Below are 12,821 nucleotides of genomic sequence, written 5' to 3' on the forward strand. Positions count from 1 at the left end.
TTTAATTTTTGCTCATTAGCAAAAAAAAAAAAAATTTTTAAATACAATTGTCATTTTTTTTTTTTTCAGAGCATTAAATGTATTAAATCGAAAATCGTGTCCCCCATATCGAAAATCTTACCGAACCGTGACTTAACTATAACGTTGCATCCCTATGGAAAACCATAGCAGAAGCTATTAGGGAAAAAGTTTTCATTTGCCTAAATGCTTAAGTTATTACGGTAAGTGCAATATTATTTTTTTTTCTTGAAAAAAACATTCTATTAATATTGTCTTTTACTTAAGAGGCGTGGTCTATTGTTTTTAGTTGTGATTTCTTAAAAAGTATTTTTGAATTTAAGAGTAAACATTTATCGCGTTTAAATGGGTGTACTTGATCTATTAATATATACTCTATTCTCACTGTGTTATTGTAAATTGGTTTTTAAAAAAAAAAAATGGGAGGGAGCGCAATAATAGCGCATTTCGCAATAATTTATGAGATATCGCACACTAAAATTTGTTATCGCGACAGGCCTAGGTGGAATTGGCAACTACTGCGGTCAATGCTATCGCTGGAGTGAATGTCAGCCTCAACAAGGCCTGTGATGATATATTACAGGTGAAGAATGACCTAGCGGCATCCAACACTAGGCCTGTCGCCATAACAAATTTTAGTGTGCAATAATTTATCTCATGAATTATTGCGATATGCGATATTATTGCGCCCCCCCCCCCCAATTTTTTAAAAACCAATTTACAATAACACAGTGAGAATACAGTATATATTAATAGATCAAGTACACCCATTTAAACGCAATAAGAAATCACAACTAAAAACAATAGACCATGCCTCTTAAGCAGTGTTGTTAATCTTACTTTAAAAAAGTAATTAATTACAGTTACAAATTACTTCTCCCAATAAGTAATTGCGTTAGTAACTCAGTTACCTGAATGTAAAAGTAATTAATTACTTGGCAAAGTAACTATAGTGATAATTTTCATTTTTTTTTTTTCTCAAAAAAAAAAGTTCTGAATCAACCTTTAAAGTTGATAAAATTGCGTTATTGCATGAGTTCCCTTCTGTCTACTTTCGACATGTGTAAGTTTTAAAACTGTCTCATCATGTAAAGATAGATTTAAGTCAAGATTTTGCCGATTTAGGAGCATTTTAGATAAAAAGTTACTTAGCTTCGCTAGGAAGGTTCTGTACAACAGAGCCTTCCTGAGAGGTTTACTGCTTTAAGACGGCGGCTGTTTACAAACGCATCTAGTTCAATATATATATATATATCTTGCTAATGCCACCGTGTCTGTCATTTGCATCTAGTTCTATAGTATGTGATATCTAATGTAGCATTATGTGGGAGTAGTTTGTAAGCTATCGGCTACAGTCAGGAGCCACCTAGCATCGCGTTTGCAACGGCGTCGCCACTCCTGCTCTGCTCTCTCGTCTCCGTGAGTCCGTCTCTGACTTTTCTCGCGTCATTCATAGTAACGCATAGTAACGCACGCCTTTCCCGCTTCAGTAACGGTAACGGCGTTGCCAAAATGAGAAAAGTAATTAATTAGATTACTCACTACTAAAAAAAATTACGCCGTTAGTAACGCCGTTATATTCTAACGCCGTTATTAACAACACTGCTCTTAAGTAAAAGACAACAATATTAATACCGCACAGAAACACAGAAAAAAATCAAATGTGTTTTTCAAGAAAAAAAAAATACAATTGCCGTTAATAATTTAAGCATTTAGGCAAATGAAAACTTTTCCCCTTAAAGCTTCTGCAATGGTGTTCCATAGGGATGCAACGATCGGTACGATTTTCGATACGGGGGACACGATTTTCGATCCGATTCAATACATTTAATACTCTGGGGAAAAAAAAAAACATTTTTTTGTTTTTTTTCCCCCCAAACGAGCAAAAATTAAATTGCCATCATATAAACATGCATTTTAGTGCATAATATCTATGTGCTTCTTACTGATCTGAAGAAATTCAGAATAAAACTGATGAGAACAATCTTTACTGTTTGTAAAGTGAGGCGGGGCACACTGTTGATTGCTACAGTTCTCTTAGCAGCTAGGTTTACTACATGAGCAAGACATCCTATTTGTGGTCCGAATCCATCTGTGTCAAGTACTGAATTAACAATATTTGCAGCATTATCTATAGTCACTGGTATGGATTGATTTGGCCTTCTTAACTTCCATTCAGTCATGGCAGTTTATAATTCATCGATGTAGTATATGGACTACGTGTCCCATAATCACTCTGGGCTCATGTAGCCTATGGCATGGGACGTAGCACATCTAGTTTGCTATTTCATGATGTCTAGTGTGTGCGCGCATTTAAAAAGTTAGCAAACGCCACAGAAGTCACGTCTGCTCATTACTGCACAACACCAGCATATGACAATCGACTTTCATAAACAGGACGAGTTTGAAGCACAGCGCTCTTAATTTGCCACCCAAATATCCGGTGTTGTGCCGAAAAATAGACGCCCCGTGTGAAATGTCACCCCTGAGGGGAGCGCCCACACGTCAACAACACCGGCGTGCCGGAGATGGTCTGCAGTCAATCCGGAGCACTGACGTGGCCGGTATATGTTGAACAATAGGATATAATGGGAACGATTGGCTCCGGCGCTATTTTTTGCCGGACCTGGAACGAAGATGCATTTTGGGCAGTTGGTAACAAGGAATCCGAACTTTTAACAGCACGTGCACGCGAGGCGATAAATCGCAGCGGAAAAATTACCGCCTTCATTTTTATTTATCGTGTGATAAATGGAATAATTGCATATTGCGACAGGCTTATCCAACACTGCCACAACCGGAATGGCGATGCAATTGATTACAAAGCTGTGCAACCTTGAGATGAATGTTCGTTGGGAGGCAGCAAGGAATACAAACTGCGACGAGGATTAAGTCGACGAAAGGGGGGTGGCGGACACGGCCTGCCAACAGTCCTCAGCTCTTCCCTATCTTCTGGATCGAATCAACTTGATAAACTAACTAGAGGCGTGCGAAATTTCCGATTCTTAGATTATTCACGATTCGGCCGTGGAAGATTCGAGAACGATTCACAAACATCCGAATTCCGATTATTGAATTATACCAGGTAGCGGAAATAAAACACAGCGCGGGCTTCATGACGCAATGAGGAACGGACCGAGAGTAAATAACATGTTCAACTCATGCCGCTAGATTAAAAAAAAAAAAAAAAAACAATACCTGACTGCGGCCATCAGCCGCTGCAAACAGCACCCAGTTGTTAGTTGCTGCAACATACGGCTATGGTAGATAACACATATATCTAGAACTAGGTGTGAAATGACAGACCACGGCCGTTTTAGATCATATACCAAGAACTAGATGCAAAATGACAGACTTTCTCGCGCTAGTAAACAGGCGCCATCTTAAAGCAGTAGACTTCTCTAGAAGGCTCTGTTGTAGCGAATCTAATTAATTTTTATCTTAAAAAAAAAACAAAAAAACCCGGCAAAATCTTGACTTGAATCTATCTTTAAATGATGAAACCGTTTTAAAACTTTCACGTCGAAAGTAGACAGAAGGGAAATTATGGAATAAAGGGAGCAATTTAACAACTTTAACGGTTCATTCACAACATTAAATTAATTGAATGTACCGTATTTTTCGGACTACAATATATATACTTATACTCCTGAGTATAAGTCGATCCAGCCATAAAATGCCCAACGAAGAGAAAAAAAACACAAGTCGCACCGGAGTATAAGTCGAATTTTTGGGGGAAATTTACTTGATAAAATCCAACACATAGAACAGACATGTCATCTTGAAAGGCAATTTAATATAAAAATACAATAGAGAACAACATGCTAAATAAATATACAGTGTACAGTGCATGAACAACAAAATGTGAATATACTTTCCTACGCTACGGCTTGGTCCTGGCTATACAGCGAACTCCCAAAAGACAATGCTGGACGTCCGTATAATTTGCTGAATCAATTTGGTCCTCGATAGAAAACAGGTTCGCATCAACGTAAATAAATGATAATTAGGTACTATTAGTAATAAGTAACAGGTTAGCATGCGTTCGCTATCATTAGCACATCGTTCAAACAACCACACAACTGGCTCTAAGTGTCTGATCGCGGGTGGAAAACACACAACAACAACAGAAAAGATGATACACGCAGGCGTTGCCTCTGTAGAGATGATTTAAAAGCATAAACAATGAAAGTAGGTTCGCAGCCGTCTATTCTCTCTCGCCCACTCACTCACTCAGAGCTACGTAGCTGTCCGTCGTCTTCTGGCATGTGAGCACTCTTCTTCACGTAAACAAGTGCGAGTGCGCCCTCACGCGGGCGTGAAAGCGCCACAAACTAAATGCATCCATAGATAAAAAAGTAAATAATACAATGGAACATACACTGCCAAAGGCAGAACGCGAACGTAGCCATAGCTATAAAGAGTTACTCAGATAACTATAGCATAAGAACATGCTAACAACTTTACAAAACCATCAGTATCACTGCAAAACACCAAAATAACATGTGAAATTATATCATAATGTGTTAATAATTCCACACATAAGTCGCTCCTGAGTATAAGTCGCACCCCCAGCCAAAATATGAAAAAAAACGCGACTTATAGTCCGAAAAATACGGTAGTTTAAAGCTGCCGATACAGGATGGGGACTTGAGTATTTTATTTACTGTTTTCAACAGTGGTTTGTGGTGCATCAATAATCGATTTATATAATCGAATCGGAGCCTCTGAATCGTAATCGAATCGTTAGGTGCCCAAAGATTCCCACCTCTAAGACTAACCACTGAATTATGAACTAATCTACTGGATCTAATCAACATACATAAAGAGCACATTGCCACGGTCGACAATGGACTATTGGGAAAATGAACAATCAAGGGGGATGGTTAAATTAAAAAAAAAAAAAAAAACCTAAATCCTTGTAATCACTACGTAATCTGAATGTCAAAAATTGTTATTCGATATTTTCTGCGTCCTATGGTATACTGGGGGCGGGTTTCAATAAGCTTCGGCTTCTCCCGTCCGCCCTTTTCGGGTTGAATTAATTGTAAACACATAGAAATGCTGTATGTTTTTTTGGATTCGTCATGCCTGTAGGGAAAATAAATAAATAAAGTCTTACCGAAATGTTGCAAAAGTTCTTGAACTCCAGGTAGCTGAGGTGCTCGGCCATCTCGTCGGCTTCCATGTGGTCGAAGATGAGCGACACTTTCCTCTTCTTCACGCATGGCGAAGGGGCCTGCGACACGTCCACGTTAAGACTTCTGGAAGGATATAACAATTGTCAAGCAATATACGCGTCTAAGTAGACACAGCTGTAGTGCTGCAGCGATTAATTGATTAACTCGAGTAATTCGATTAGAAAAAGATTGAATAAAATTTTGCTGCTTCGAGTATTTCATTGAAGTGGTGTTGTAATGATTTGTTTTGAAAGTGTTTGCATTTAGTTTTATTGATTTGGGTGGATACACTGCCCTCTAGTGGCAACGGTGAATATGACATAACTCATTTCACATGGCTGAATCCAGCTGCTCCCTATTAAGGCCAACATAAGCTAAGTTTTTGTTTGAACTAATGGTTTTGTAATGCATTTGTAATTTAGTTTAAAGGGATATGGAGCCGTTTTTTTGTGGGAATATATGTTTAAACCATTTGTTAGGAGCACAGGTTTCCAAACTATTTCATATAGGGCCACTGTGGGTGCAGGATTTCATTCCAATAAAACAAGAAAACACCTTTTCGCCAATCTGGTGTCTTACAAGTGTAATCAGATGATTGTAGTCAGGTGGTGTTTGTTTTAGCAGATAGCAACTTATTGGTTAAACTGTCTGTGCTTGATCGCTAAGAACAAAAACCAGGACCCACAGCGGCCCTTGAGGACTGGTTTGGAGTCCCCTGGTTATGAAAGAGCATTGTTAAAAAAAAAAAAAAATTTTTAAACGCTAGCATTTTAAAGCATTTAAGCTAGCGGACTTGTACTATGTAAATGAGCCAATTGTTCTTTTGTTGTACTTAGATCTTACATTACTTGATTATTTGAACTAACTAGTCGATTAATCAATTGACTAGTTAACTAAATAATCAATAGCTGCCGCCCTACATGTAGGAGTGGGAACCTCTTGTTACCTCACGATACGATACGATTTGCGATACAAAGCTCACGATAACGATGATCTGACCATATGGCGATACAACAATTATCGATAAATTGGTCAGGAAATCATTGTAGGATATTCTACAAACAACTAAACTAAACTAAACAGAAGAAAAAAAAGCTTCTGCTGTGAATTGGAATGAGTTTATCATTAGTAGACGTCCAATCCATTTGAAGTGGGAGGGTGGCAGCGAATGAACATTCGTTCATTCGCTGCCATCCCTCCCACTTCAAACGGATTGAACATCTATGGCAGTCATTGGCAGCCAATGCCAGGCATTGGGGTAATTTGGGGCTATTTAACCCTTTAACACCGAACGTGCCTGCCGCGACGCGTTTACGCATATTGTCTTTGAAGCTTCTTCAAGCTGTAATTACGTCACCCACCGGCCGGTGGGTGGTCTCATTTGAAAGTGCGGAAGTTGATGTCCACATCAGTTTTTATTTGAAGTCAATCGACCAAGTAAAACGGGAGATAATGTCATTTGAGTTTTATAGTTTTATTGCACTCATAAATATGCATTAAAACGCTGCATGGACCATGTATCTATCTCCATATTTCCATCATTTCCTGTCCTTTTTCAAAACCGAAAGCAGCACAAAATACTACATATCCCAAGAGCCATTGTGATGTCAAGAAGACGAACCGAATGTGAAGATTTTTAATAAATTTCCGAGCGTGGCGCCAACTATTGAAAGGGAGGCATGCGAAGCAAGCAACGGCCGGTTGGATTGAGCGACCGACTTTGAAACGTGCAGAATGAATCTAAAACTAAATTTAGCACAAGCTAATGCATTATTTCATTAACTCAAGGAACAAGATGAGCCGTATTTGTCATTGTTTTCTTGGGATGAGTCGGCGTCTCGGCAAGTAGAAGTGACAGCAGCGCGCAAATGGCGAAAGAGTAGGCTGTGTGACGTTGTGTGTGACTCAACTCCCTCCGTGACCTGTTCAAGAAGTAGCTATATTGAGTTCGCAAAAAAAAAATAAAATAAAATAAAAAACTTTATTGGGTTGCTTGCCTGAAATATTTGAATTGAGCTGAACTACTTATCAATATTTTTGAAAACTTTTTTTTATGTTATATTTTTCTTCACTAAAATCTTTTCAATTTTTATATAGATGTGTGTTTGAGAAGCTTGATTGCATGTACGTTTATATTTTTAATAAGGTGATGGGTACAATACCTAACTTCACAAAGAGATATCCTCCAAACCCTTTTTGTGTTAGATGATATATACAGTATATATTTTTTTTCTCACTATTTTGCACTGTATATAACCTGTTTTGAGTCCGTAGTATGTGTAAAGGCCAAAAACGCCAATGACCATACCTGCTGTTTGTGTTGAATTGTCAAACATAGAACTATTCAATCTTATTTTATTCTACTGAATGTTTATCCTAACAAGTTGAATAAATATTATCAAGCTTCAAAACGGTTGGTCGAGCATGTTTGGTTGTCAATGGGACATCAACATTACAAATTTTGAAAAAAGATTTTGGGATTTTTTTTCCTTTTTGGCTCCAAAATGTGGGTAATTGGTCAGTGAGGAAAACAACAGTTTGGACATGAAGTTCAAGGTGTCCTGAAAAAAGGGACCCAACTTGGCCATTGTGAACATTTTTTTCTTTGAAATATAAAGGCAACATCAAATGCATGCAAATTCAGCCAAAATTGGCTTAGGTGTTAAAGGGTTAAGGTCATTTACCTGTTGATTTTCAGTTACTTCTTGTTGATTTTGAGGTATTTTATGGGTCTTTTTCTGTTTATTTTGAGTTGCAGAACAGGAAGTGACCTGGGCATCATCCAAATGAACAGGCAGTGACTCAAACTCAACAGAAAATTACCTGTAAATGCCCTGAAAATCGGACAGAATGATTGTGAATGCTCTGGTTTCAAATGGACTAACGTTCCCAGTCTAAATTGGGCGTCGAGCACCGTCAATTCAGCCTTAGAGTTAACTGAGACACTATTATAGGGTGACCAAACGTCCTCTTTTGCCCGGACATGTCCACCTTTCACGCCGTGTCCTCGTCATCCAGGCGGGTTTTATAAATTCATTAAAATGTCCGGTTTTTATTATTTTTCACGGGACCAATTTGAAGAGAATATCTCCGGCCGCTGGTGGACAGCGCTTGCCTGCGTTGCCGTGGCTCCTACTAGTATGGGCGGGAGAAGGAGTGCAGTTTACCCCTTGTATTATGGGGCATTACCGCCATCTACTGGGTTGACGGCTTGGCAAGAGAAGAGGCAGTTACAGACTACAATAAGAAGAAGTTTCAAGAGACGTTTCTAGTCCTCCATACACCTTTCTTTAGTTTATCTTCTGTTAATGTCACTCATGTGTCTTCTGTTATATATTATACAATATATGGGTACAAAGAGATGCAGTATGTTGTATTAGTCTTGTATTAATTGTTCTGCGTTCGCGTTTTTGGTTTAATGTTAGTATTATATTTTAAGTAGGAGCGCCTGCCCAGTTGTTAAGTTTTTTACGATAAATACGTATATAATGGCAACTGTTGACTTCTGTCGGAGCTTTGTATTGGCGTGATCTGTAAAATCCCGTTTGATGTCAAATCGTTGCGCTACCGATGATTGTAAACTTAGATAGCAAAGTTTGATTTTGCCTCATCTCCCGGTACTCGCTAATAGGGTAGCTATCAGTGAGCTAAGCCGCGCTAGGCATTATGGGAAACGTAGTTTTGAACTGCTGCGTTTGGAAACATGCTGGTTGTCGGTTTATTTTGGTTATTGTTTGCGTGTAACCTAGAAAATTAAATGAGATTAAAAATTGAGTGGGAATAACAATTTCTCAACGACAATTATCGTGATAGTTATTTATAAAAAAATATATATATATGTGGCACAGCCTACTGTATTGACTGTATTATATTTCCACGGGTCTGCGTGATATTTTTTTTTGTTGGTTTTTTTTTTTTTTTTTTTTTTGCTTGTAAGAATAAAGCCTGTTAAGTAAAAAACTTATTTCCATATAGTATATAATATGTACTATACAATTTTTCTGTCCAGACTGAAGTGGCACACTTTAAATATATTAAAGTGATATAGGCATCTTTGAGTGAGCTGCGAGTAAAATTCAAGTATCTCGAGGCCAGGCAAAGTGTCCTCTTTTTTGGAAATCAAAATATGGTCACCCTACACTATTATGGTGGAAGACTTTGGTAAAAACTTGTTGGTTCATTTTTAGCTTTCTAAGACATTGACACCTTTTTAAAACGATATCTCGATAACCTTTTGGGATACGAAGTATCACGATATATCACCATTTCGATATTTTGTCACACCCCTACCTTCACGGTTGTAAAAGAATGCTTATCAAAACTAGGGCACATTCAACTGTAAACAGTGACTTGGGGAAAACCCGTGCAACCGCATTGAGAACATGTCAGAACCAAAGCGAAAGCAGCATGTTCAGATCTCAATCTTGATTTCAAAACAAGCCGGGAAAGATGAAAGCTCACACGCAGGACGGGTCAATGATCTGCGCCTCTTCCCCGTCCGAGCGCACCAACGACCACAGGTCCCCCATGGTCTGCTCCAGAAGGGGGTCGGCCTCGAACACGGCGGGGAACTGGCCGATCCAGGTCCTGACCACCGGGGCGCGACGAGAGCGTTTGTTTAGTAATCATGAAATAGGGCGGGAGAACGAACCGGTTCTGAAACGCTTGTCACTCACCTGACCAGGTGACACACTTGACCCCGCCTCAGGCCTCTCTTGTCGGGAGGGCAGTCCTTGTACGTGAGAGTCGGTCAAGGAGAACACATTCACAAGTCAAAAGAAAATTGTCGTTTTTTTTAAATGCTGATTTTAACCCATGTGATCCTATGTGAAAAAGTAAATGCTCCACCCTTGTAAGATCATGAGTTAAGCGTGATGAACCAGTTTTTTACAAAGCAGTGATCACACCCAAACCTGATTGCTGCCAGTTATGTTGAATCAATAAATCACATTAGTAGTACCTGTCAGATTAAGTACGCGGCAAGATCTAAAAACGAGCCGTGTCGTCGTGATGCTGACTGTAGCGCTTCCCAAATCTTGGGGTAATAAACCAAAGCAAAGCAACTAAATTTAACAAGAAGTAACCCGGGAAAGCCCCAAAATCAACCAAAAGTGACCATGCCAATTGATTTTCAACTCAGATCAGTAATAAAATCACGATTGTGGTCATTATTTTTGACTTACAAATGTCCTGAAATTGCCCCAAAATTAACAAGATGTGACTCCACCATAAATTGACAAGGCAGCTCCCACAGACATTGCGCCACGCCTTCCCGTGAGGGGTCGACCCAGGCAGAACGTTAAATTGGCTTTTGACTGTGATAAACTCAAAAAAAAAAAAAAAATCCATGGATAAAATTTGTGCAACTTTGGCTTGAAATATTTACGTAAAATGATCGATAACTGCCTGTTTTTTGCTTTTAACCAAGAATCTAGACTGTTTTACATTCATATCTATATAAATTCTGCGATTTAAGCATTTATTTACAATTTTCAACTTAAAAAGCTCTTTGTTTTGTGACGGCTGCCATGTTGGATTTTTTTTATCTCTACACAATAGCGAAATTCAACCTAAATAAGCTATATTGCTATGGATCCTGAAAATATAGATGATTGTCCTCGCCGTTTTGGTGAGTACAATTATTCTTTCAATCAATCATTCAATCTTTCACATTTAATTGCGGTAATTTTATGTCATGAATAATATGAAAACACTCATAAGTAATGATATATTACATTAATTTTTTATTAAACTATATACAGTACGCCCCCCAAATTTTGAATATCAAGTAAAAGTTGTTTTATTTTGGTAGATTAAACCAACAAAATTGAGTATGTCGATTTGCATGTACCACAAACCAATAAAAAAAAATGATTATGATGAAAAGCTTCAGTTTTGTACACACTTGCCACATGTGTAATTCAAAACACCTGCAAAAGGTTCCTCATTCTTTAAAAAGTCAGTCTAATATAAGATAAAATTATAGCTAGTACCCCAAAAATAAAATGGTAACTTCACACAGAACCTGCGCTTGAGCCCTTGATCTCAGAACTGTCAGTAGACATGCTCTTCCTCTGTGCCTCCCTTTTTACAAGTTATTTGGGGAAAATTCATATTTGATTCATCTTTACAAGTGTAAAGGAAAACTCTTTTCTTGTTTCTAATGAGGCTTAAATTTGATGAACTCCTGTGCTAATAGGTGTATTTAGAAATTGAAATATATAATTTATGCATTTAAAAAAATCGCAAGTTTACTATTGACAGCATGCGATTAGTCGCGATTAAAAAAAAATTAATCGCTTGACAGCACGATTATTATTACAATATTTTAATAAGGTAGGTCATGACATAAAGAGGGCCGGTCTGTGGCACAAAACTTTTTGTTTTAAATGTATCTTCAATAAATGTGCATTCTTTTGTCAAACACACTTAGTAATTGAGGTTAAATTTGATGTTCAGTGCTTTATTTTTTTGAATATGATTAAATATTATTTAAATAATGGGTGCGAGAAAAGTATTAATTTTCAGTTGAAATGGCATTAAAAAAAGGTCTTAAAAGTCTTGAATTTAGATTTAGCAATCCTGGGGGGACCCTGCATACAGTAGAAAAAGGCTATGTGATCGTTGAAAGATGAGGCTCACATCCTGATAACACCGCATCGATTATTTGCACTGCCTGAATTATAGGACTATCTCATACGCATTTTATATTTATGTTTGTTATGTTTATGTTAACTTATCCTGCACTGTAAAGGGAAATGCTCCACATTTTCATTGTACAACTGTATAATGACAATAAAGGGTTATTCTATAAGTTGTGATTGTATATGGAATTCATTGATAATCTATTCATAAATTATTCATAATTGATTCTGCATGTGTTCCTCAAGTATTAAGTTTCTGATGTGAAAATTGATTTATTAGCTTTTGAAAACTTGCAGTAAACAAAAAAAAAATGTAAGTTTCTATTTTGGTCAAAAACTTGTATGATATGTTAAATATTGCTGTTGATCCTGAAAATATAGATGATCATCTCTACATTTGCTTTTGTGCGTCTAGTGTAAAATCTGAGACTATTATAGCCATTTTTTTTTATACTTATATAAAAAATAATCAGGATTTTATAATGGTACGACTTTGAATTTTTTGATGTTGCTGCTCATGTAGACTCATATATGGCTAAGGTGGGTGCCTGTTTTGGTTTTTAGGTCGGTAGCAGCTTTGGTTTTGAAAATATTTGAAGTTTTTGAAAATAGGCCCTCTACGGATCGGCCCTGCGCCCTGTGTCATGTCAATATATTATGAAGTGTATGATTTTACGTAAATTCGTTGAAGTACAATGTTAGTTTGTTAGTGAATGTAGCTAGCGGCTGCCTGATGTAAACAGAGCTTTTCCAGTGAAAATTGTTGTGAAGAAATTCTTAAATACCCGAATACTTAATAGATATGGACGTAAAACAGTCTCGATTCTTGGTTAAAAGCAAAAAAAAAAACAAAAAAACGTGCAGTTAGCTTTTATTTTACATAAATATGGCAAACTATGATGCCACTGCAGTAGTGGCTAATTTCTCCCATTGTTTTTTCACAACGTTTAAAAATGCATGCATGGTTCGAAAAATATAA

General features: G+C 37.5%; 1 protein-coding gene across 2 annotated transcripts in view; it reads right to left on the bottom strand.

Annotated features, from left to right (window-relative positions):
• LOC130917527 (RAS guanyl-releasing protein 1-like) overlaps positions 1 to 12,821 on the bottom strand; it is an 88,505-nt gene that overhangs the window by 27,579 nt on the left and 48,105 nt on the right. Inside the window, exons 4-6 of one of the 2 annotated variants that reach the window (XM_057839025.1) lie at positions 9,875 to 9,937; positions 9,660 to 9,785; positions 5,141 to 5,279 (exon numbers count right to left, since the gene is read on the bottom strand). In XM_057839025.1, coding sequence (XP_057695008.1) covers positions 5,141 to 5,279; positions 9,660 to 9,785; positions 9,875 to 9,937 — 328 coding nt within the window. Of the gene's footprint in view, positions 1 to 5,140; positions 5,283 to 9,659; positions 9,786 to 9,874; positions 9,938 to 12,821 lie in introns of both variants that reach the window. The other variant, XM_057839024.1, reaches the window with a different exon arrangement.

Source organism: Corythoichthys intestinalis, chromosome 6 (genome assembly GCF_030265065.1).
Source record: "Corythoichthys intestinalis isolate RoL2023-P3 chromosome 6, ASM3026506v1, whole genome shotgun sequence".
Lineage (NCBI taxonomy): Eukaryota > Metazoa > Chordata > Actinopteri > Syngnathiformes > Syngnathidae > Corythoichthys > Corythoichthys intestinalis.